Source organism: Coloeus monedula, assembly GCF_965178545.1.
Source record: "Coloeus monedula genome assembly, chromosome: 4".
Classification (NCBI taxonomy): Eukaryota; Metazoa; Chordata; class Aves; order Passeriformes; family Corvidae; genus Coloeus; species Coloeus monedula.
In genome coordinates, this window is record NC_138784.1 from 70,855,004 (window position 1) to 70,881,151 (window position 26,148).

At 40.2% G+C, this 26,148-nt stretch overlaps 1 protein-coding gene across 6 annotated transcripts in view; it reads right to left on the reverse strand.

Annotated features, from left to right (window-relative positions):
• The window catches only part of CELF2 (CUGBP Elav-like family member 2), a 378,834-nt gene that overhangs the window by 120,124 nt on the left and 232,562 nt on the right, over positions 1-26,148 (reverse strand). For all 6 annotated transcript variants that reach the window (XM_082279909.1, XM_082279906.1, XM_082279907.1 and 3 more), the window contains one exon: positions 13,895-14,091. In XM_082279909.1, coding sequence (XP_082136035.1) covers positions 13,895-14,091 — 197 coding nt within the window. The remainder of the gene's footprint in view (positions 1-13,894; positions 14,092-26,148) is intronic.

Below are 26,148 nucleotides of genomic sequence, written 5' to 3' on the forward strand. Positions count from 1 at the left end.
TCTCTAATGATCTTTGTGCTATTTTCTTTTAATTCTTATTTAAAATTTCAGCCCTTTACAGTAAGATCAGCAAGAACAGACCTTTGCTTCACCAAAGATGCACAAAGCCCTTTTGTTGAGGACATGGGCCCAAAACTGGCATCTGGGCCATGCAACTCTCAGTGCAGGCACACTGTCAATCCTTCTTGTTCAGCTCTGCTGTCAGTGTTTCAGGACAAAGATCATTCTACCAATCTGTTTGTACAGCATATTGTACAATCTGTTATGTGCATCTGCAATACAAACAGTAAATGATAATAAGAGCATGTGGACAAGGCTGGAGCCCCAGATTTAGGGTCCCTTTGTTATCTGTGGCTCATGGACCCTGGTCTGCATCTGCACTTTTGACTTGCTGCATGCACACAATGTACCATGGGCACTCGCCATGAAATCTAAAGACTGCCTATTCCCAATTAAAAATACCCAAATGGTGGTTTTTTCCCCCTTCCTCCTATTTCAAGGGAGTAATTCAAAAGTTAAAACCATACCAATGGGAATGAGACACCAAATTACCTTTTGTAATATCCTTCTCAAATACAAAACAAAGCCATGAAACTTAGGGAGAAAGAGGAACAGCTCATGCCAGATGTTACCTAACGAATGTTCAATCATGAACACTACATACAAACGTATGAGAAAAAAATGCCTACTCTTAAACAGATTGTTCCCCAAAATCACATCTGACTGCAACAGTAATAATGTTTCTTATCCTTACTAAATATTTGTCTTTTTTTTTTGAAGACAGCAAACTCAGCTGACATTTCTGCACAGAACGTGGCGCTCTGCTCCTTGCAGCACAGATTGCCAGGCTGCTGCTTTACATGCTGATTTCTCTTTTGTGAACTGAGACCTTGAGTACTTTCACGGGGGAAAAGCGGATCAATGATTTTTTAAGAGAGCTAAACAATTCTGTGTAATGAACATCAGTTAACACGGGCAATTACTCTTTCTTTTTCTCCCCCAAAACAACACCACAAAAAGAAAGAGGAGATTGTAACTCCTTTGAATGGCCTCACTGACTGTACCAGAATGCCACCCGCACACAGAAATACGGGTGGGTGAAGCTCAGGAGTGACATGTGGCTTGTTAAAATATAAGATGCGTAGGTGAATAAAAACTTTTGCCATTTGATTCAGCCAACAATAAAGAGACTTGTTGTAGAAACTATTTTACTGTTTCCCAATTTTCATGAAAGATTGGTTCAAACCCTCTTTCTTTGTTGCTTTTTTTGCTGAATGAATGGAGAATAAAAGAGTTTTTTTCTGCTAGATTTCATGTATTCGCTTTTTAGAAAATGCATGTGAAAGGAAAATAAAATAATATCAAACATAAAGGAGATGCAGGCTTCAATGGGATTTTTTTTTTGACATTCAAAAATATTCTGCAAAAACATCCAATATATCACATTTTCTCCTTAATGGTTAAAACATAAGAGTCGGAAAACTATGGATATCTTTATCCATGGTTTGAAGCATGTCTCTGCCTATGTCCCTGTGTTTCCACGCGTCTGAGTTTTCTGTTTATATCATGTGAATATGTAAATGCAGTTCATTTGCATTTCTGCTTTTATGTAGGAAGTCACACAAAATACCCCTCTGTATCTCATTGTGGCACATCTGTATAATGCAAGAGTGAGAGTCCTGCATTAATAACAGCATTAAAAATACCACCAGGGTTATTCAATTAAATCCCTCTGCCATCACTGCTGTTATTTGTGGTGGGCTTCCAAGCCCCAGCCTGGATCACCCCGAGTCTCTCTTGAACACCCAGACAATGCTTGGTTCCATCACTGGTACAGCCATGACCCAAACCCACTGCACTCAAGCTGGAAAGGACACTCATGCCAAAACCACACCTCCATGAGACACCTGGGAAACCATTGGTGAGAGGAGTCTCCATAAAGAGCCTTGTCAAAGGGCTTGGTGATTCCATGCTCTGTACACACACCAGTGCCTGTTCCCAGCTCCTAGCCTGTTTCTGTTCAGCAAAGCAGTAAAGGAAATGCTTTAATTTTAATCACTTGCTGAAGTCATCAGGACTGTGTGCTTAGTTGAGCAGGGGTCTTTATGAGCCAAATATTATTCTTAGTAATAAGGAGACCTGGCAATACACTAGATGGAGCTTTTGATAGTAAGTAACATTAATTCAATTAAATCCTCTTACAGCACACACTCTCCAGCTAATGCAGTTTACAGTGAAATTTTCTCTGGCACTCATTTAAATATAATTGCTGCACTTATCTTGTCATGAGGAAATTTCTGAAGGTTACTTCTACTGTGCATGTGTAAACCTACAAGCTACACTGACCTTTAGTTTTGAGATTTTTTTTGAACTACTTAAACTGCAGAATCTAAATAATGATGATGATAATAATAATAATAGTAATGATTCCCTACTTTCACACAGCACCTTTTAACTCAATATATACCCAAGCGAGAACTAGCAAGTAAGAAAGCACAGAAAGGCATCACATGCTAACTGGAAAGGAAAGCTAAAACTGTTGGAAGTGAAAAGGTTGAAAGGTTGGAAGATGACACATTTGGAAACCTGAATTTTCATAGAGTGTTTTGCACAGTTCTTCTGAAAAACATGAAGGCGTTCTCCATGGAGACAATTTCATATTTACCTTTCATACACAAGCTGACATTATTTATAGCTATGGGGCACTTGAGCAACACGCTGTGGCATCATCTTCTGTCTGAATCAGAAAAGAGGTTCACATCCATTGACCCAATAGACTGCTTTTGGTGACAGTCCCAGCTGTTTTCCTATAGGTAGCCCAGTGATATACTGGAAAGCAGTCTCAATCACTTGCAAAACTGGAAAATGGGAGGTATCAGCCAAAAAAACCCCAGTACACAAACCAAAACCCACCCAAACACAAAGTAAAACTTCAGTGTGTGTGCACAACTACCCATCAAGCCAAAGTCTTGAGAATTTAATGAAATATGGGAAGAACAAGTGTATAGATAGGAAGAGAAAACTGCTGAACATGATGGAAAAGAGCATTTTGGAAAGCCCTAAATATACACAGCAGACATTTCAGGCCCTTGTCCAGGATAAACCTTCCCCAACAGCTCTTTTTCTTGTCTTCTCTTTCTCACAATGAGAAGCATCCTCAAATTAGAGATCTACTCGATTTTACCCTTTGAAATAGAGAAGAAATAATAATTTTGGGTTACTCTGCACCAAGCAGAGCATAACCAAGCAATGCACACCAAAGTGCTGAGAGCCATGGGAAGTGGGAAATACAAAATCTGAAGGGGAAAAAACAACTTCTGTGGCCACTCAACCTCTGTCCTGAGCTCAGCACTGCAAAAGGAAACCCTGCTGCCTAGTTTTTACTTCTCTTTATGCATGGGCAGGTGTTTGGAAGGGTGGGAAAGATTCAAAATATTTTTATTTGGCCGCCAAGTCTCACAAAGACTTTTAAATTTTTTTTAGTATTAAATAAAAAGAGGGACCAAGGACCCTGCTTTCCCCATTTCCATCCTCCTGCTCAGACTCAGATGCCTGTCACATTAAGAAACATCAAGCGATTTTGTTCAGCTCTTATGGCACACAGTAGCAGACGTTCAAGGGAGAATGTGGGACTGCAAAGCATTTTAAAACTCTTAAATAAAATGTGGGCTACAGTAGGCTCTCATTCAGAAGCAACAGTTTCCCTTCCACTGAGAGTTCCCCCACGCTCTGGTGAAGTGAATTAAAATTGACACTGAGAAAAATCTAATTGAGCCAGAGACAACACAACACTTTTCACTATAGAAACTCAAGTCCTGGTGGAATTACTTGGGTTAATATAGTCCATTTTAAATCTACAATGATTTTTATATCCCATGATCTGCAAATAATAAAGGAAGATTGTTGTTTAAGACTCATTGTATTAATTAGGGGGAGCATAGGAAGAGTTAGAGCTGGTGCCTTTGGGTGTGCTCCACACTTGTTTTGTAACTGCAGTTCTCATCAGATCCGATTAATATGTAAATAAACTAATGCAGATCTCACCTGGGCAGTGTTAACATAACAAAATTTTGGTGTCAACCAGCTCAGAGATTCACGCTCTGAAAACGAAGGGAGCAGATTTGATGTAGGCAAAATGACACAAGCACAGACATGACATTATTTTCTGCCTGCTCAAAGTGATTCAAAAAATTTGGGAAAAGTCCCCCCAGGCCTCTGTATCTCAATTCTTCCAGCTGGTAAAAATGGAGTGATGCTATTTGTCTCCCTTTGCAAAACACTTGGAGATGTCTGGCTGAAGCAGCAGCGCTGCTCCTTATGGTGCCACACTCATCCTTGCAGCAAAAAGTTTCATGCAGTATATTAAATTAATCTACTCCCTATTGTGGTACAGCTCCCTAAAATTGCAGTTGAAGGCATGACATCTTGAGCTACGAGGAGATTTTAATTATTGTTTGAAACATAAATTTTCCCAATTCAGTTGGGTGAATAAGAGACACGGTTTATTAGAAAACATCTTCCACCTCTTTACAGCTCTGCTTAGTCCTCTAAAAGAATGCCTGACTCGGATGCAGTAGTTATTTTAAATTAAAACCACAAGGTAGTAGACACTGAAGTTTTCTCTTCCACAAATAATAATGAATTTATGCACCACAGAGTTTAATCTGCAGAGTGAAAGTCTAATGTCCCACTTAAAACTGCATACTCATGAGCATAGATTAGACAGTAATTAAGTTCAGTGAGAAACTGAAAAGATCCACTGGAAACATTCAAATTTAATTTATTCACTGGCTTGTCTCAGAGTGTTTTTATAAGCAATTAGAAAGACACAGATTCCTGAAAATGCATTCTTTCCCAAGACAGATGGACCAGGAGATTTATATGGCATACGCAGCCTTCCACCCACAGCTCACTGGCTTGAGTTAAGCTCAAACCAGGCTTAGAAGCCACTACCAGACTTTATCCTTGGGGAATTATTTGCTATCCTTTTGAAATATGCTGATGGTTACGGTGCACTATGAAACTGATATCTAAAAAAAAAGTAATACTACAACTGGCACAGCACATCCTTTTATAGCATCTGTATCACTGAAGTCTGACACTGAGCAGGTTGTGGATCCTGCCAGACCCAAAACATGCCCAAAACTGCCCTCTTGCTACCCTGCTCCCACAAAAAAATATACAGGGTGACAAGGTCTGGTGCAGGGAAGATGGAAGTAATGAAATAGTAATTAATTTACACTGCTATACATATCTGCTTTTAATGCATTTCAAAATTATAAAGAATAGCAGACATCCTTTCAAGGCCCTCCTGGGGTTTAAATTTCATGTTAAGGACTAGGAAAATTGATGACATATTTATGCTAAAATTTTTAATGTGGTCTTTAGCTTTTTATTGTGACCCATCATTGCAATATTTATGTCTCTCACATCATCTCAGCAGTGACAGAGAAATTCTTACTGCCCTGGAGTCTCTCCCTCTATCTTTTAATAAGGAAATCTTCCTTCATTGTGGGTTTTAATTTTAGGCTATTATTTATTTGTGCATATATGTGCACAGGCACTTGTGACTGATTTTTGTGGGGTGACAGGAGCAGAAGATAAAAGCAATAAAATGCTGTTTTTGCAGTGGAAATGAGAGATTTGGAAGATGCAGTACACCTGAAATCCATGCTCATAAGGCTACTCTCCAATTGCACTTCATTTTTGACACTTCTCAGTTGTCAAATATTTTCTTACTTTGAGCTCCTTGACAAAGTGTGTGAAGATTTCAGACCAGTCCTCAAAACCTTTGCAAAACCTCCTCTTGTGTTAGAACCAAATTATTTTGATATTAGAACTGAATAGAATCAGGAACACTACATAACAAGAGAAGGGTTGTGTGGTTTGTTTTGAAGCCATTGTCCTTTAACAAAAACTCACATAACTTTTTATGTGACGAGCAGATTAATACTGTATGTTTATTCATGTAATAGAAAATTGGAAGAGGAAAGAATTTCAGTGCCACAACGTCATAAAATGGTCGAATCTCATTGATGTGAGCATTAACATGCAACTAAAGAAACTGGATACCATGAATATCAAACTGACAGTATCTGGCACTTTTATAGATGTATATATTTTAAACGTAGGCAGCAATCTTGAAAATACTTAAACATGCCTGTGTTTTTTGTCTGAGTATTATATCTATTGATTAATTCCTGCGTGCAAGTGTGTGCATGACTTGACTTAGATTTTTTCATGCATTACGATTTTCGCCTTTGAGATTATATATTTGAGAAACTGAGGTTTGGCATATTATTCACATTCAACAAAGCAATTTGATTAGTTGGTTTTTTTCAATTTTGCTGAAAGCTCAGGCTGTTTTAACTGCCTGCCTACATGGTTTTTTTTCCCCAATGAAGTGATGTCATTACAAACAACAGATTACACATTTATATTTTAAGAACATTTGGGACTCTCTTTTAAAGATGTTCTAAAATATTCTATAAGTAAATGCTGAATGATGTGCTGAAGTTGCCAACATTATAGCATGCCCAAAGTGAAGTTTAAAAAGTCCTTTTCAAACACCGCTTTATTCAACTTGCCTTTTCCCCAAGTGTTTATCAGACATGTACGTTAGAGAGAACCACAATTGGAATATGAAATCCTGCTCTTCTCATGGCTGGTCTGCACATGGGTTTTCTACCAATTTAACTAAAAAAATCCATGTAGTTAAAGTTTATGCATTTTTTTCAGCATAGATGTAATTAATAATGTGCTTACACAGTCTTAGCTTAATTTTTAAAATTAATATGCAGTTGTAAATCATAGTTAAGCTGCTGTGAAACTGCAGCCAATGAGCCCCAAAGTGATCTACTTTAATCCCTTCGAGATGTATTGTTTTTATTAACTTCTTGCAGCAATACCTAGAGTCCTCATTTCTGGACCAAGCTCCCACTGCGATAAATACCATAAAAATAGGGATGGAAAAGATACCCAAAAAAAAAGCTTCATTCTGCTACAGCTCCAGTCATTCATATGCTGTATACAGGAACTTCAGAAACAAGGCTAAGGAAAGGTTTGTGTGCTGCCTCTATATTTAAATACTACAGCTGAAAAATCCTCTACTCAACTCCGCCCACTACCCTCTACCCTTTTCAATCTGCAGCCACAGTCCCCTGCTCCTGTTATAGTGTCTTCACAAATATCCACTACTTCTGCTCTGTCTGGCTGGGTTGGGTTTGCTGTGATAATTTTTGCTATCAAAGGGGCTGACTTTCTTGCCATTGTCAATGAAGGGAGTATTACAGTGAGACTGATTTATGTGGGCAAGAGGTTTGCAGTCAAGTACACAATGGGATGTTATCCTCATCTGCTCCCTCTCTTCAAATCAATGCAAAAATATCAGGGGACACCAATCTCAGCCCCTCTTCATGCTGGACATAGCTAAGCCACTGATGGCTGTGTCCATTGCAGCCTTGACACCTTGTCCTGTTTATGGGGTGAAATGGCACTTGGACACGGGGAGCGGTCGTGCCACATCCTGTTCCAGTTGCATTATTTCAAAACAATAAATGGAAGCAAGCAAAAGAAAAGTTTCTTTTGGAACTCTTCTCACTGCTTCTTCTGGAAGCCATTCTCTGCTCTGAAAGTGGAGGAAGAAAGTTTGACTTGAGAAGTTGAATTTTTTTTCTGTTGGCATGCTGTTCCTCAGTCTTAAGTCTATGCTGGGCAGTCCCTGGGTTTAATATTAATTGAAAGAGCTTATCTATTCCTGCCTTCAGTATGCACTTCAACATACTGCAGAAACTTCAATTGTATCCCCTTATAACTTTTTCTTTCCAAACCAAGGTACAATCCTGTATTCTTCCTCAGCTTTTCTCCTTTTAGCTTTCTTGTAAGTCAATGTTTGAAGCCCTTTACAAGTTAACCTTCTTAGACCTTTCATCATGGCTCAACCCTTCCTGACTTCATACAAAATCATGCTGCTCTTCTCTGGACCTCTGCCCTTTTCTATAGAATGGTACTAAATATTGGTAACTGTAGTTTAAGCATGATTAAAAAACCCCTTCTTTAAGTGGCGCAGTATTTCCTTGAAAGCTCTATTCAATGCTTCCATTCAAACAGCTTCGCATTTTCTGTGCCTTTTTGACCACACAGACACAAAACATCATCTCAGTCCTTTTATGAAATGTGCACTCTTCGAATCCTCTCCTGCTCTCAAATCTTTGAAAAACACTCTCATTCAACACATGTGTTCGCTCAAAATAAAATTTACTCTTGCTCATGGTTCATTTTACCCAGCAGAATCTCTTTGTATTGGATTGTTTTCTCCAGGTTATCAGGTGGCTTCTCCCCCATCTAGTCCCTTCTGCATGATCCAAAAAGTTGGATAACAAGTTGGTGGTTCATTCTGTCAAAGCCATTTACATAGAGAGTGAAAAAGTATTGATCTCCAATAACAGTCCCTGTTGCTCTCCAATCATCATCCCCTCTCTTCCCCTGGCCCACAACCTTTCCCCATTCTAATCTGCCCTCGATCATCTACCCAGCTCCTTTCTCCATTTTGAAATGGGCCCTTCTCTGCTTCACCAGCAACTGCATGGATTAGCCTCCCGTGTGACACTGTGTGAAATGCCCCCGGGAAATCCAGCTTGATTATATAGATGATTTCACACCTGCCCACCTTCACAGAAACTTCTTGAAAAACTCCATCAGATTTGTCGAGTAGGAATTACCTTTTATAAAAATTAGCTCACATCTGGAATATATTCCATTATGCTATTTACAACCCATTTAAAATTATAGATTTAAGATTCCTTAAGGTTTAAATTTAAACACCCTACAGTAAGAAACTTTAAGTTAAAAATTCAACTTTATCATTCACACTTCTTTCCCATTGTACTTGTATTTAATGACAACATCTGGATTTTGCCAGTCTTTGTCGCGTGAAGTTTCTTATAGTGCACAACGCACCAGCTAAAAAAATAACATGCAAGGCACTTTTTAATGCAGTGCAGGAAGAGATTTCAAGTCTGCATAGAAAAAAAATATCTGTCAGCCACCATCACCGAAATTTAGTCTAACACACAGGTGCACAATGGCTGTGGTCACAGGTTGTGCCATTTCAACAGCAAAGGTGCTCATGGTGCAACTCATCTGATCTCAAAAGCTAAACACTGTTCATGTGGGCCAGTGAGAGCATTCAAAACACAGAATAAGACACAATGTGTAAAGAAACCCTGGCCCCTGGTGCACTGGCTGAAGGGAGATTTTAGGGAGCATCTAAACCAATTTTGCCAAACACAAATATTGAAATTGCCTGAAGGAGAGGAGGGTGCAATTGGCTGGCTGGTGTCGCAGGGGCAGGCAAGGAACAAGGAGCAGCAGGTCTTTGCTGCAGGTTAGGACACTCAGGATGGGCCAGTGTGACAAACCAAGTGCCACAGCTCTGCTGCTGTGCAGGACTGCCCAAGTTCCCTTTTCTCCTGCTGTACTGGGCACTGTGAGAGGGACCTGCTGGAGGAAAGGAATTGTCCCCCCTGCCTGCACCAGACTGTTTTGGAAGGGCTAAACTGAGGCTGAAATGGTGCCCCAAGCAAGCAAGGTAACTTCTGCCTCCTGTATGCATATCACTCTCTCTCTCTACATACACATAAGTATATATACCTATATGCCTCCTTGTCCACCCACTCTCTCCTGTATGCAGCAGATGAATGCCTCATTATCAGATTCCTCTGCTCGCTTCCTGGTAGACTTAAATTACCATGTTAAATAGGATAATAATAAACACTGGCCTTTAACTACAGTACATCCTTGTTCACTCAGCAGCCTCCCTCTAATCTGATAAAGGGTCTGTGAAAGGCTACAAGCAAATAAGGAGTCAGTTGTTATATGGGTGCTTCTCCCTGCTTTCCTATGATTCCTATGGCAGCAGAAAGAGATTCAGGCTCACAAAGCTGGTTTAGAGGATCTTGATCCCTACAAGAATTATCAGGTATTGAAACAGAGGCAATGTGCCAAAAGGACATAGTGGATCTGGCCCAAGACTCTTCTGCTGCATTTCAAAAGACAAAAGTAGCCCTGTGCCATCTGCTTGCTTCAGCACTTGGACTCTGAAACCAAGGTACCCAAGGAAATCTTTCCGGCTTAGGAAAACAGTGGGAAGAAGAGAGATCTCGGTGGCAGTGTGTGCTGCCTGCACACAGAGCTCGCTACATTTGAGGCATTAGAGCAGCTTTTTTTAACAACTACCCTGGAAAAAGTCATCTACCCACCCAGAATAAATTATATAAAGGGAGCAAGCTGGATTGGGAACAGAGAGGGCTGATCTGCCCAGACTTTGAATCCCCTTAGCCCCTAGAAGCCAAAAGTGCCATTTATTTCAGTGGTACAGAATTTTCGGCTTTTTTTTTTTTTTTTTTAAACTTCTTTAGCTTACCTAATCCCCCGGATTTCTCTTGTTGCAGAAAGAGGAAGAAGCCTTACAAAACAACAGGGGATAAAAACAAAGTCAAATTACTTTGCTGAGGTCTTTCACACATCCAAAAGAAGCAGAGAAATGCAAACTCTGGAAAGCACGAGGAATTTCCTAGAATGCAGCCATTCCTGAAGCTCCCAATTAATAAAGCCAAGCTTCAGTGTTTGCATTAGTATCAATACATCTGTGGAATTAAGATGGCTTTCCTCTGGTTTTCCAGAGTGAGGTAAACTTGGCTTTCTACCTGTCTTCCTCCAGCCTCAGCTTTGCAGAGCTGGCAAGCAATACAAAAAAGGAGGAAAGACATGAACTAGGCCGTCTGTCGTTGGAGGGTATGAAAGACAGTCTGAATAACAGCGGGAGAAAGAGAAGCAGCCTATGGTTATTTTTGACAGAATTGGGAGAGACTCGGATTGCAGCTTCATAACCAGTTCATCAGAGAAAAACTCTGTCCAAATTAGAGGAGCCCCTTTGGCCAAGCTCACAGAAATACACAACCCTTGTCTGAGAGGAGAGAAATCTTTCGAAAATCAAAATGCTTTTCTTTAAAGAGCAAAACTGAACTGCTCCCCGCCCTGTGTGGTGTGGTAACACCAACTTGCATTCCTGTCATTGCAACTCATGGCTTGCAGCATAATCAGAGAAAATGTCTGTGTGACACCAGGCTGTGAATGTTCTGCCTGGCACACAGTCCCAACCATGCAATGAAATGAAAAATGCACTTTTTTCTACCTTACCCAACCACATGGTCCCCTTGATGGACTGTTCTACACAACTGGAGGTGATAAAAAGGCTGAGCAGGCAGAAAAATGCCTGGAACAACCCAAATCCACCCAGCTCAAATTAAATAAAAAGGGTTGTTTTGTGTGGGTATTTACACATAAGAGGAGCATGGAATTTGACTCCACCTCAGACATGTGATTTTTGGTGTTGTCCTGTACAGGGACAGGAGTTAGACTCCGTGATCCTTGCAGTTCAGGATTTTCTCTAATTCTGTTATCTCCAAAGAAAAAAATGAAAACTCAGTTTCATTATTAAATGCCAATTAGATAGTATACATGAAGTATTTCTCATGCATTGTGATGAAAAGAAGACTGTAAGATGTTCCTCAGGGCAATTTTTTGGTTTGTTTCTAGCATTCTTAACAATCGTTCACACAGAATCCTTTGTGCTACTGGATTAAGAAAATAAAGATCATTCCTAGTCAAGAGATATCCACAAGAAACTCAAGTGGTTTCTAGAAACCTTGCTGGCAGATTCCGCCAGGAGGAAGGATAGAGCCAGCATGGAGATACACTCCTCCAAGGCTTCCAAGGGAGAAGCTGACCACCAGAGGAGCTTGCTGCTGGTACCAGAGAAAAGCAAGTCTGAAGGTTATTCTGCCTGTCTTCAGGATTAATTTCATTTCATTTACTCATTAATTAACACATAATGCCTGAAGTGACAAGCATAATCTCTGCGTGGCTGAAAAGAGTCCAAGCAATAAGCATCCCCAAAATCCAGCCACCTTTCAAAAAGGATATTGTGTATGGAGACTACAAACATTGATAATTACTATACAATGATTTGCATGACCTATGCTTCATACTTATGCCTTTCAGCTGCCTAACGGACAGGTACACTGATTCCCAGAAATGGGAATCAATGGGTTTCGTCTGACCACAGTATCAGTCTCACTTCATTTACTGCTTAGTGGGAAGGCATTGCTGTGACCCAGGAATCAGCTCTGTCCAAATGGATGAGTCTCAAAGTTCAGCATTTTACTGGTTTAAACTAAGGAGGAGTTTGCTCATCCATAGCAGCCTGGACTGCAGAAAATCCTGTTGTTTGACCTCTTAAAGCATTACAAGAAAAAGACATTTGGTGAGGGCTCTGTACTAACACAGCAGGGGGTACATGCTACAATACATCAATCCTGGGCTGGAAGCAGAACTACACTGAAACACTCCAACCAGACATACGTTCTGCTTCTGAATCACAGAATCATGGAATGGTTTGGGTTAGAATGGACCTTAAAGACCAACCAGTTCCAGCCCTCTTGCCATGGACAGGAACACCTTCCACTAGAGCAGGCTGTTAACACAACATAGCCTTGAACGCTTCCAGGGATGGGGAGGGGAAAGAGTGATCTAGTACAGACACTTGATTAGCAGGAAGGTACAGTGAGCAGGACCCCCTCCCTGACACTTTTTTGAGACCAATGCACCAAGTCTTTTAACCAGAAGTGAGAGATGCAAGGAACCCAAAATGGACCACGGTCACTCAAAGTACCCAACTGCTTAAACTGGGCAGCAAAAAGAAGGCACTGAGAGGATCCTCTGCCTGGTACCAGGGCAAGGGAGATATGCTGAGCCCTGGCAGTGCTTTACCCAAAAGCACAGGAGCGCCCGAGGTTGTGCTGTGTGCCTCCCACAATGGCAGCCACCTCTCATCTCCAGTGAGGGCTGTTTTGCACTGTTAACTTTGCTGCGAGCCCACAAAATCATTCTGTGATATTCTCCATAACATGTGTGCTCTGAAGGTTTTTAGAGTCAGTGGCAGGAGTGCAGTATGAAGGAGCAACTGTCTAGCAACCTTACAGCCAGGCACACACATGCACATCCAGGTCTGCCTCTGAGCTATGCTAATCATTTTTAACGGTAGCAATGCTCTCATGTACCAAACCTGAATGAAAACACACAGCTAGGTAGGGAGAAAAATGCATTCTGTGAAACAAAACACTCACTTTCAGTTTACATGTAAACACGTATCACACTTAAACAGCTATAATACACAAAACTCTCCCATACTTAAATAAGCACAGATATAGGTAGTGAAAGGAAGCAATATAATTAGGGACAAATACTTTAGATGTGTATAGAGGAAATGCAGGTAGGAAAACGAACCCTTTCATTTAGAACAGTATCAGTGCCAAACCCCAATCCTTTAATATGACTGCAGAAAAAATTTTGGAAAAAGAGCAGGGTGACTGTAATTTTTATTGCTGCTGGAGCAATGATGTGGCAAGAACCCACCACTATCATTTTTCCCCTTTGTACCCTTAAAATAATTCCCACCTGGGGTGCAAAGAGAGGAAACGAAAGGAAATAGAAAATTATATTTTTCATGAGTTAATCCTGGGAAGAAAATGCTCAGATTTCCACATTTCTTGGCAATGATAATTTAAACAAGGAGAGTGATATTTTGTTATTTTTTGCACAGTTGGAATGCATGCTTCCAGAAAACAGACAATTAAACTTCAATTTAAGAAGAGGAGTAAGGCAATATCCGATAGGATTCAGGAGTCCTTTCCTCTTAGGACTGCTGCATAACTAAACACAGCATACTACAAAACAGAGAGCCCAGATGCAAACCTCTTTGGAAATGCTGAAGGCAAGCAAGATAATCGGGAAAACAAACAAACTGAAAGCAAAGAGAGCATAACTACTGTACCTTTACTTTGGGGAGGGTTCTGACTTCTGTCTCGGAGAACATTAATCTGGTAGACAGCTCCATAAGGCTCAAAAAGTTCTTTTAACTCTTTTTCTGACCACGAACGGGGAATCTGTCCAACAAACATCTTAATGGCATCTGGGTCTGGTTGGTCTGAATGATCCAAAGCTCCATTCATCTTGTTAGCTGTGCCGTTACTAGAAAGTGGAAAAGAAGATTAAAAAGAGAAGGCAAGTTAGGAGACTACGCAGTTTTCATGTGCACTAGATGCAGAAGATGATGTCAATTGGCACAAAGCAGAAAAAAAAAAATCAGTATTTAATTAATAGCATAAGTATTACGAACAAAAAACAATGCTATTACATTTTTCATTGAGTCTGGTTTTCTCTGCAGGCTGCTGCTTAATGTCATTATATAAGATGAGAGCGGCACAACACAACCCGGGACTTCTGCATTTTAAAGCAGAGGATAGTGGCAAATAAGTGCAGATTTCTCTCCATGGCTGTTGTAAACAGAACTGCAGTGAATTCTCACTAAACTGGCTACTGGCAGAAACAAGGCAGTGCGTGTGTCTATGTGTGTGTGTTTTGTAATAAAGTCACATGAAAGGAGTATGAAACACTTGGCAATCTGTCAGATGACTAAAGCAAGATGCCAGCGATGAATCTGCAGATTGTGTGAAGCATCCATGTGTGCATCAAATTAGTATGATATTGCCTAGAATGGAAAACACTCCAGCTATGTGGCTGGTTGCTGCCGATTAGTTGCCTACGCTCTTTAAAAGGGAAAAGCAGTCTGGAGAGACTCAGTTTAAAGCACATTGTTTATTGCTGCCATAAAAAAAGCAAAATTCAAAAAGAGATGGCAGTGGCAAAACTGCCTACTTCGTTGTGGAAATGAAAATGCTGCTTCAGAAAGTTTTTTCCCCTGCAAAAGGAGATCAAATTTTTGAACACTTTCACCCCCTGTAAATTCTTAGTCTATCTGATCTCCAGATGTACATCCTACATCCAAGTTCAAAACAACCACACTTTTCCAGGGGAAAAGAACTTTGGAACAAAAAATAATCTGATCTGGGAGACAAATGATAGATCACAGTTTAGGAGGATTTGTACTCTTACACAGAAAATAAATAATTTTAAATACTGAACAAAAGTGAAAATACATCACTCCCTTTGCCCCCCTGCTCCCCTCCTTGCATTATTGATAATTAAGGACAGTAGTTCCAACTAATTACTTCGCTAGAAATTCCATAAATGCTGATGATTTTTGGATGCTTCAGTTTCAAGAAAGAACACTAATGATGCATGAATTTTCCAGCATCCCCCCACCTTTCCACCAGGGAGAGGGGGCAAATGGCCTGTATGCAGCAATGTCAGAAGCTGATCATGGCAGAATTCAGGCATTTCAGAGCCACCTGCCACTTTCAAAAAACTTGGCTTTAATTAGAATTTCTCCGTTTGATGATTGTTCAGGAGTGAATGCCCACCGGAGGACTTGGAAGAGCTCAGAATCTGCACAACCAGATGAAAATCATATTTTACATGTGAAAAAAAAATCTAAGAGTGGCGAGAAGAAAACAACCCTGTGCAATTCCCCTGTCTCACGGCTATAACCTGTGTGAGGACAAATTATTTAGTTTCATGTGTTTCATCTCCTTGAAAGCATAATTCACCTAAACACATTAATATGCCCGTATTAACTTTAGCACTTTCCCTGCTTACAGGCAGGAAGGAGAAAGTTGTATTAAAGGCACATTTTACACCACCAGCAAGAAGTTTGATCATCCCTTGTGAAGTGCTTTCAACACAGATCAGCAGACAACAGCATTTATCACACTCATAAATAGCTAAAATTCCTATCTATTCTAGCGGGAATCTTGCCTGAGGAAGAGACTCTAAGATTTGGTCCAAACTTTTACATTACATTTCATGTACAAATATCTTGTCTTGCAAATGCTCTTCATTATGAATAAGTTCTACAGGTCACAAGTACAACTGCAGAAATTGTGACTTAGAAACTGCAGCTCCATACAAAGACAACACTTAAGCCAAACCAAGCCAACCATCCAAACAACCACCTCCTTAAAATTGCCAAGAAACAGAAAAACCATGACTGACTCGAGTGATACTCCATGGGAACAACTTTCAAGACTTTCACGGAGCAGTAGGCACCTACGTGACACTTAAACCTCTCGAAAATCACTCCATTATTTCTTTGCAATTCCTATTCCTTTACCTAAAACCCAATCTGTCAAACAACCTCCCTAGTAGGGAGGTTGAAAAATCCCTGACCCATAGCTTAAAATAACTGGAGAAAAAGCTTACACATTATTTTGAAAGAAAAGGTATTAGTTTAGTTAAGCTCCCAGCTCTGCCCTGAGCTTGGTCAACTTTTTTCTTTCAGAAATTGGCTTGACTTTTCACTTCATTTATTCTCTGTGTTGTTTGCATTGAGAAAATGTATTGAGTTCAGTTTTAAATTATACCCTTCATCTGTTCTCTCTGTTGGAGCCCTTCTTTAAGAAATCCATACACAATTGCTACTTTAGCCCAAAATTACAGCTAGGGTCATGCTTAATAAAGAATAACAAGTTTATTCCTTTGTTTTTTCCTTTACCAAAATCACCTTTACAACCAAGAGCCCCACAATTTCCATTGCTAATCAGCCAATTTTTTAGGAAACCACAAAGCCAAACACTAATACCTGTTTTCTCAGGTTAATGGCCCCATTAACATCAAGTTCTTTGAGCTAAAGGTTTAGGCATAGGCCAAGCTCTCTTCTAAATTCAGAAAATGTTTAAGCCCTTTCTTTACTTTGTTTGGGACCAAAGTTGAATTACATTGATCATATTCTTTAAATGCTTTATTGGCTGAAGTTGGTTGAAGGCTCTAACTCAAGGCATAGGTACCATAAACTATGATGCAAAGCTCCAGGGGACAGGTTTTGTCACTCACTGCCTGCATTAACTTGAGTAAGTCATTAAAACTTCTCCAGACTAAATTCCACTGTCCATTGACAGCTCTATCAATCCACTAACTCCTGCAGAGTTAGGGAAAAACCAAGCATAATTTAGGCTTTTCTTTATAATACTTTTCTACCACATAGTAGGGACTTGACTGAGCTGCCAACATTTTGGGGGTTTGACAGACAACTGCAAACACAGCTGGGCTCCTTCCTAAATTGTATTTCCTTTGATTTCAGTGCAAACTAAGGCTCTCAGACACCTCATAGGGGGAATCCAAATCTCACTTGCTGGGATTTTGAGGAGCCCATGAACACTGTTGCAGCAGCGACACTTGCAGTAGTATCCTCACCCAGCTTTGGCAGCTGGAGTAGGACTAGAGCTGGTACAGACAAAATGAACAAGTGAATAAAACAGCAGAGAGATAACAATGGGGAAAAACCACCTATTGTATAGATTTTATGGATCTGATCCCTGCAGTGTACTTGAAGGCTCCACTGAGGAACAAAACTATACACCATACCTGCCTGATGGTTCAGTAGTCACAGAGCTTGCTGGTTCCATACAAAATTAAGCCAAATAGTCTTGATCCTTTGTAAATGATCTCTGCTAAAGATGAATTCTGTTATCTTCTCCCAGCTTTCATCTTCACCCAGTGGACATTACTGCTCTGCACTAAGACCTCTTGGCTGCTAACAGCTGTAGGGTTTTTACTAATTTCTCTTTGCCAACACAGTGGCTCTCAGAGGAAGTGGCTTCTTCCTTCCCTCATCTCCCCTTCTCCTGTACCCAAGAAGTTATAAGACAAAAGAGAAACTACATGTAAAACCTTCCAGAAGGAAGCAAAGCAATTCTTGTGAAAGCTTAGGACTATTTCTTGAAAGCACAAGTGTACAGAGATAGCTGTGTCTAGGGGACACTAATGAGAATGGGATCCCTTGGCACTTACTGTCAGTACCCAAATGATGACATACATTAAAAAAAAAAAAAAAAGAGAAAAAATTAGATTATTTGGCTTGCTGGCTCTACACTGTAGCAATCCTTCCCTCCATGGCCAATTTAGCCCACTGGACTCAGGGGTGACCCAGCACATCATCTTCACTGACAAGGTGTCATCTGTATCACAGAGAGCAGCCTGAGGGCAGAGATTAAGACACTGAGTTGCTGGCTGCTTGTGGTTGCTGCCAGAGCATTCTCTCTCTCAGTTTGTGCCAATTTTTCTTCTAATAACCTAACTACCATTCCATCATTTCAGCAAGCTGACAGGGCCACTCTTGAGAAGCCAGAGATTGTTTTAATATCCCTGCTGTTTCAGCAGGAGCACCGGAAAAACGTAGTAGATGCCCTCTCGGTCTTCCCCATTCATATCTTTAATTACTGCAGGACTGCTAAAAGTGAACTGACCACTGAGGACAGAGAGGTAGCCTTCCAAAATAGCATCTGAATAAAAACAGACTCTCTTAAATTCATCCCCATTAAGAGCTTTGGCATTAATCCACGTTCATTTCCATTAATGATCCCAGTGTCAAGTCAGGTGCTGAAAAACAGCTGTTAATGGGGACCAAACGGAGTTACATGAGACCTGTTTTCAAATCTATTTTTAACCCTACCCAGAACCTTCATACTGTTCTTTTTTGGTTAATTTATATTGCAATCCTCACCCTGTTATTGTGGTTTTACCATTTTGCTGGGGATTTGCCTTTTTCATGTTCCATAGTATAAGACATTCGAGTTCCCTCTAAGAGCCAACAGAACAAGAACATGATAACAAACGAGTTCCAAATGTAATGACAACTAAATCCAACCCAGTGCAGAGGTATCTACAGGCACCAAGGTTTTATAGTAATGAAGTATTTACATCTGAGCCGTGGCATCACTGCCAGGATATCACACAAGCTGACAAAAGGGACAACACCCGTTTGAAGGCTTCTGACTGCTGTCAAGAGACACAGCCAAGCATCATCTTACTGTACTCCAAAGATCATAATTGCTGGTTTATGAGCAAATTTTATCTGGAAGGACCCAAAAGGGCTTTATAAACTCATTGTTTAGAGAGGAATGACTTCATCGTAAGGTGACAGACGGTAGCTGTTTAATGACATGGAGCATTATCACACAACAATTTCAGCCAGGAAGGATAGAACAATACCGTACACAATTGAAAACTGCAGGGGGTTGCAATTTATAGACACAGAAGGTAATTACCTACATTGGATTTTGGCCAGCAAAATAAGGGCCAGAACCTCTGACAAATAGAAAAAGAAGCTGTGCAACATTTTTAAGCCGTAAATGACCAGGTCTCTGTGTTTTGGGGGAAAAAAGTCATCTCCAGATGCTTTCTGGCCCATCAGCATTTTCGCAGAACACTTGCTCAAAAGCAGCTCAAAGGAAAGATGATGTTTCAAAAATCATTAACTGCTTCTGCTGTAGTGTGCTGTCAACAACAGTTTTTGGCAGAACTATTAGACTCTAATAACACTTATAATTATTATTAAGTAACACATATCCTAAACAGCAATTGTTAAATGACCCTGAAATCATGCCCAATGAAAAAAAAACTCAGGATGTTCAGTCCTATGTAGGCAGTAAAGTCTACAAAATAATTATCACCAGGCTTCCCTGCACCCATCAGCAGGGCTAACAACTGAGCAGCTGTAAGACTTGCAGTCCATCTCACAGCCCCATAAAGACTTTAACAAAGAGATGAGCAATTCTTCATCCACCCAGCAGAGAGCAACCACACTTGCACTCACACACACATGAACTACATGAAAATCCTGATGGCTTCAATACCTGACATGCAATGCTCAGATTTCATTCTTCTCGGTAGTTAATAATACTCAAGTGCTCGTGTAAGCACTCAGTGGTAAATGCAAAGATGTTTTTCCCTGTGTTGCCTCCACATTGACAGAAATTATCTCTAAACATGTAATTTTTCTTAAGACAATGAGCTACTTTTTACTGCCTTGATAATTCAAAATTTACAGTCATTTTTCTGGTGAAATCAGTGATTTCTTGTAGCTCAGCTTTGCTAACTCTCGCCATGTAGTAGATCATACAAACCATAGTAAACCACTGTTAGTATAGGGAATACTTGTTTTCCGATTAATTCCAAATTTAGTACATGTGATCACTTTAACACTTCAAATGCAAATCTTAGGTAAGATAAGGAGGCATCATTTTACCCCAGAGGAAAAAAGGTCTGAGAATCTGAGGGAAAAAGAAAATTCCTACCTTGAAGATATTTTGGTGGGTAATAAATTTGGGCTGGGAGAAGGAGCAGCAGAGGGAAGTTGCCTTTCAAGCATATAGGTCAGACTGCATGATACTAAGGGCAATATGAATTGGAAAAAGTACTGAACAAAATACAGACTAGAGAAACATCAGAAGGGAGCTGAACCCACCTGAGATAAAACATGTTATTTCTTAGAGGTATAGATGCAGATTCCTCACCAGTATCACAGAAAGAAATCAAGGATACAAAAGGAAATCATAGTAAGAGCTGCATTAAAATGCAGTTCCCTTTTCAGCTGGAGGTGCACATACACTCCTTTGTGCTTAAAGGCTTCTAGACTTCCTAAAATTAGCCCACAGAGTTCTTCTCACCAAAGTTAAATATTCACCTCCAGAGGTGGGTGGCTCTTCAGGTGTTCAGCCTGTGTTCCTGCACTGCCTCTATTACAAACCAGTTTGATTTAAGGCAGGGGTTTCAGCCTAAACCCTGGATACTCCTTGTGTACATGTTTAAACCTACCAAAAGAAGTTATTCTAATCTCCTGCTGTTAGTAATTCTTCCTGAAACCATAGAGTCAAGCAACTTTGCAAAAGCTTTGTACATCTGTTATATCACACCGTCAAAAAAATCCCCCTTACATGCAAACACACCTTAAGAAAAAAAAGAGTCCTGCATGTTTCAGACTATCTCAACTCTTACTGCTGCTGTATGGACCTATTTTTTATTTTTTATCATGCATATTATTTTTTAGAACATGCAGTAGTGCTTAATGATGTGTGTGTGCTGTGAGTGGAGCAACTCATACGAGTTAAAATATATGTAAACAAGAGTGAACGAGCACAGAAGTGAAAGCAAACAGGGAGGGGAAGAGGTTTGTTTTTTAGAGTCTTCTATTTTGGAAACCAATTAAATACCACTGCTAGTTCATCTAATAGCGGAAGCAAACAATTAAACACACCATCTGTACACGTCTGAACTGGGCAGCATCTTTTTGTTTATGCTGATAAAACTTACAGTGGCCTATTTTCAGTACCTTTAAGGATTCGCCTACAGTGGCCTATAGATTTTACTAAACTGAAACTAGTAGAAGCTCAACAGCCAGTGAAAGATGCCTGCCCTTCAATGGCTGAAGAAAGTCAAAGCCACCCCACCCTAACTGCTTTGAATTTGTTTCCCCTCTTATTCAAGTACAGACAAGAATCACAAATTTCTGGGACACATGATAAGAATGACTAAAAGTAAGTACTTGAAGATATAAAATAAGAGCCTGTGTAAGCCCCAACCTTTGTTCTTCCAGGCTGCTCTAGGCTTTGGGATATAATTAATTCAAGGTATGATGAGGTCTGCTAAAAAATAATGTTCTGCAACATAAAGCTCAGCTTAGGCAATCACCCAATAATTCATTTTTGCTTTCTGGGCAGAATTTGTTCTGTACATTAAATGCCTAAACAAGATTGGGTCTATCTTCATCAGGCGAAAGGTAAGTGCATTTCTAAGGAAAGTCCCATGAAAGTCAGGACAGAAAATCACAGAATGGTTTTGGTTGGAAAAGACCTTAAAGACCATCTACTCCAACTCCCCTGCCACGGGCAGGGGTACCTTCCACTAGACCAGGTTGCTCTAAGCCCCATCCTGCCTTTTCTTGAACACCTCCAGTGATGGGACATCCACAGCTTCACTGGGCAACCTCTGCCAGTGCCTCAACACCCTCACAATGAAGAATTTTTTCCTTATACCTAACTAAACCGGCCCTCTCTCAGTTTAACTCCACTGCCCCTTGTTCTATCACCATATGCCCAGTGAAAAGTCCAACAAATACCTAAGTCATGACTTTTAAATATCTGTTTTCTGTTGACCAACTCCAAAATGGGCACCTGCACATCTGGTTTTGACCTGGAGAGTTTAGGATTAACAAAGGCTTCTGATTTATAATTTGTCTGTGTCTAAACTAACCTCTCTTATGGTGACTACTGCAACTTACTGTTCCACTCTTCTTGTGCTCCTCAGCAACTTTCTCATTTGTAATCTCTTTGAGGCATTAATATTTGTGCTCTGTCTAAAAGGGGCTCTAATTGAAAAGGGTTTTTTTCTCTCTGCATCACTGTAAGCTGGACAGTAACATGAGAGCGAGCTTATGCACCTGAACAATTCCATTATAGTTTTGGAGCATGGATTGATGCACTTTTTCACATGAAGTTGAGCCTGGAGTAGCTGACTACTCAGTATTAATGGTGTGGATTATTAATGCCTTGCCTTGCTGATTACACACATTTGCAATGAAGCACTCTTCTTCTTTCTGCATGGCAGGAAACATTTATCAGTATTATTTTTTTAAAAATCACAACGGTATTTGATTACACCCAAATGCTTATGTATTGGTGACATGTCAACAACTGAATTAGAATAGTACCAGGCTTTTAAAATTCAGGACATGTAGGACCATCTGTTTTCTTGTCAACAACCTCAGTCTCTCTCTCCCCATTCCAAACACTTACTGCTCCAAATTTACAAAGTTGTTACTCAATTCCCTTCTTTCTTTGCCCTCCAAAAAACTTCAAAGATAGCAATGACGGTTTCAAAGTATTTTTTTTCTTTTACTTCATAATTACTGACATGAGTATTTCACCAAGTTTTGTAGCCAGGCTGGCAATTTTCTGCAAGTTCTTATGAAATTTGCAAGGTCTTATCTAGTTCATGGCAAACTCTGTCCTGGAGTCGAGATGGAGGGCATAGGAAACATGTTCTCCAAATATTTGTTTTGAAATGAAGCCATTTCTGTGTGCTAATATCAACTGATTATTGCAAGAAGTCATTTACAGTCCAGTGTTTTTCAAGACTGGCACTTGTGTGTACGTACACACATACTCAGGCCTGGTTCCAGCTGAGCTCTACAAAGTGCAGGGAATGATTTTCATGGACCCAAGAGCCCTGTCCAAAGAGATGGAGGCCCGTGGCTGCTTTACCTGAATAGTTTCCTTAAAAAGGGAATGGAAGATCACAGCCCTGCTTGTGTTAAGGGCACAGCCAATTTTGTTTAGCCAGTTTTGCTTAGATCTCAAATAGACCATTAGAGCAAGCTGTGACATTCAATTTTCTTCCTTAAAACAAAAAATTCTATCAAGCTCAGCCATGCTCTCCCCTTTTACAAATCTGAATATAAGAAAAGATCATTGTCCAAAGTGTGATGCAATTGTGATTTCAACAAGTTGAGCATCATTATAGCAAAATCCCCCTCAGCTGATTCTTTTTTTTAAAATAATTTCTTCATTTTTTTGACGCCACATCTGGCATATAGAATACAGATGATCATTTGTTTATATATCTGTCTAAATGCCTCTTCCAAACACAGCCAGATGGAGCCTTTCAAAATCAAATTAATTTCAGATTAATTCACTCTGGACCCACTCCAGTTTCATGACTCTTTGCTTTGAGGCACCATCTAAATTGATTTAAAGTCACGAACTTAAGAGAGCTCAAGTCCTTAGGTACAGAAAAAAAGAGATCCTTCTTGCATATTGCAAGAGTCAGCAAATCAAAAGAGTCCATGATCCCAAGTTTTGGCTCCTTAAAAAAACCCCAGCAAATCAACATAAGAATGCCTAAGACTATACAGTGCCAAATTCATATATAATAAACTTCATATTTCATTCCAGAAAAATCACTTCAGAATTTACATCTTCAGTGCCTTCCTTGCTGAGCCCAATAAAATTTATTGCTCTAATTAAAAAGCAAAATAAAAAAAAGAGTTACTTTAAACAGTGCAATAAGCAGTAGTCAAGGAAAGATAGGAAACAGGTAATAAAAATCTTCACTGCAAGGGATTTATCTAAGGAACTATAAACAAATGTAGCCTGCAAACACTGTGGACTTGCATACTGTCAATCCTCTGTGGATGCCTTTATTATCGCACTTGTTTCAATTGCAATTTGGGTTTCCATGGAGATGTAACAGTCAACTCTGGAAAATTATAAGATAAATGTCAGGCAGTGATAACAGTGTTAATGAAGCTTCATTGACAAGCAGAACTATGCTTCAAATAATAGGCATATTTCTATTAGCATATGTATAACCTGTCCAGAAAAAGAGAGAAAAAAAAATCCCAACAACAGGGAAAGACAATATTAAAAAATTAAAATGAAATTGTGTATATAGATGATACAAGACACACAATGGAACGTCGCATCTATGTGAAAGGATGAATCCCTAACAAACAGAAGAGATGTGTATTCGAAATTTAATTTCCTGATTCCTCTTGAAATTTTTGCACTCAGCTATCAGGCTGAAAAGGCACTTTGCTGACACACGCAGACATATTACTGCATGGTGTGACTCTTGTTTCCTTACAGCGAGGGGCTGCAAGGATCTGCTTCACCAGGCACTTTGAAGCTGCGATTTCATAATGCGCAAATACAGCTGCAGTGGGCTGTTAGAAAGATGCCGACCTCAGTGGAAACACGAATAGCGCACAGACCAGCACGGCCTCCAGAGCTCTCGGGTGTCACTCGTGCTCAGAGCGGGGTGGCTGCTCCACCACATCTTGATGCATGATGAGTTTAACTGGGGCAACAGCCGTGAGCACTTCAGATGACAGCGTGGTGTGGTCTTGATCTGCTTCTGTGTTAACCAAGCCTGTAAAAGCTGGAGAAGCTGCCAGTCATCTCTGAAGGGCTGTAGCCAACTTTTTTCTTCTGACAGATGGAAAGGTTTTGGTGAACTGGAGGTCAAAGAGGATTTCTGCAGAACAGAAGGAAATGCAGCTCATCCTGCTTTATTTCAACGAGTCAAGCTCTTCATTTGGCCAGGGTGGACTTGTGCCCTGCCAAGGGAAGGCAAAAGAGTTTGGCTACTCCTGTACTTGAGGGTTCATTTTGGCAGTCTATCAGAGGCCAGGAGTAGGGCAGGAGTGGGGCAATCCTACCCCAGAGAATGACACAGAAATTTTTTCAGGTGGATAAAATGTGCTAAGATATTCACTGCGTATTCATGAGGCAGTATTGCCTCTGTCTGGACAACCAAGAGGTGCTAGAGGTTGGTCCTCTCTCTTCTCATCCCACTATTTGGCCTTGGGAATTGTAGTCCCTTGCCTGCCTGTGTAACTCTTTCAGGTAGTGTCAATCCTCTCATCTCCTCCTCCTCCATCTTTGAAAAAAAGGTTCTGGTATTAGAAGAGTGTTAGAGGGGCTACAGATTAAATGATGAAACTGAAAATCAGGATCAGGCTTGGTTCAGCAGCAGAGCAAGGTGAAATCTTAAACATACAAGCAAAGAAGAAAATCTGTATCCCTCCAAAGGCTTGATGTTAAAGCATGTGGGCAGGAAAAACTTCAGGAACTGTGGGGAAACTCTCAAATGTAACTGGGAAGTATAACCTGATGAAGCTGTAGCTCAACCAAAAATCTGTATGTAGGGCAGGAAACAAGCTGACTTTGCCATTTCAATGAAAAATATAGCAAGGGAAGCGGGACTGCAGGCAGAGTTGTTTTGCTCTTTTTCCCTTCCTCTCCTCAAAACACCTCTGCTCCTCCTACCTCGTCTAAATTCTGCTTATTTAGTAAAGGAAAACATGAATGTTGTCTGAAAAACACTTCCCAGGTCTTCAGGGAGAAGTAATCTTTATCCAGACAAGTTTTAGGGGGCAGAAAAGGGAGTTGTAGAAGTGCCCTGTCTTTCTGCAGAGGAGATCTCAGCTCTGATCAGATTGCTGGACAAATACAAAATCAATAGAGGGGTTTTTTTCTAAGTTGTATTACAAGGAAACCTAAAAAAATCCAGAAGTTTCCCTTTTTCTGACTCTTTTCTAACTGCTCCTCAATATAACAAATGAGAAAAATCTAAGTACCTCATTAGATTGCTACTAAAATGTCAATAGTTAGAAAGTGATTTTCCCTGGTGAGTTTTCAGTATACTTATAACTCACTCTAGTGCTTTCTGGGGGAGGGGGAAAACATCTAAAACATCTAGTGGTAGTTGATTCTATGTAGCAGCACAAATATCCCTGCCAGCTTCGTGGAAGACAGAATAATAAGTAAAACTTGAGTCTGGCTTCAGCTTCAG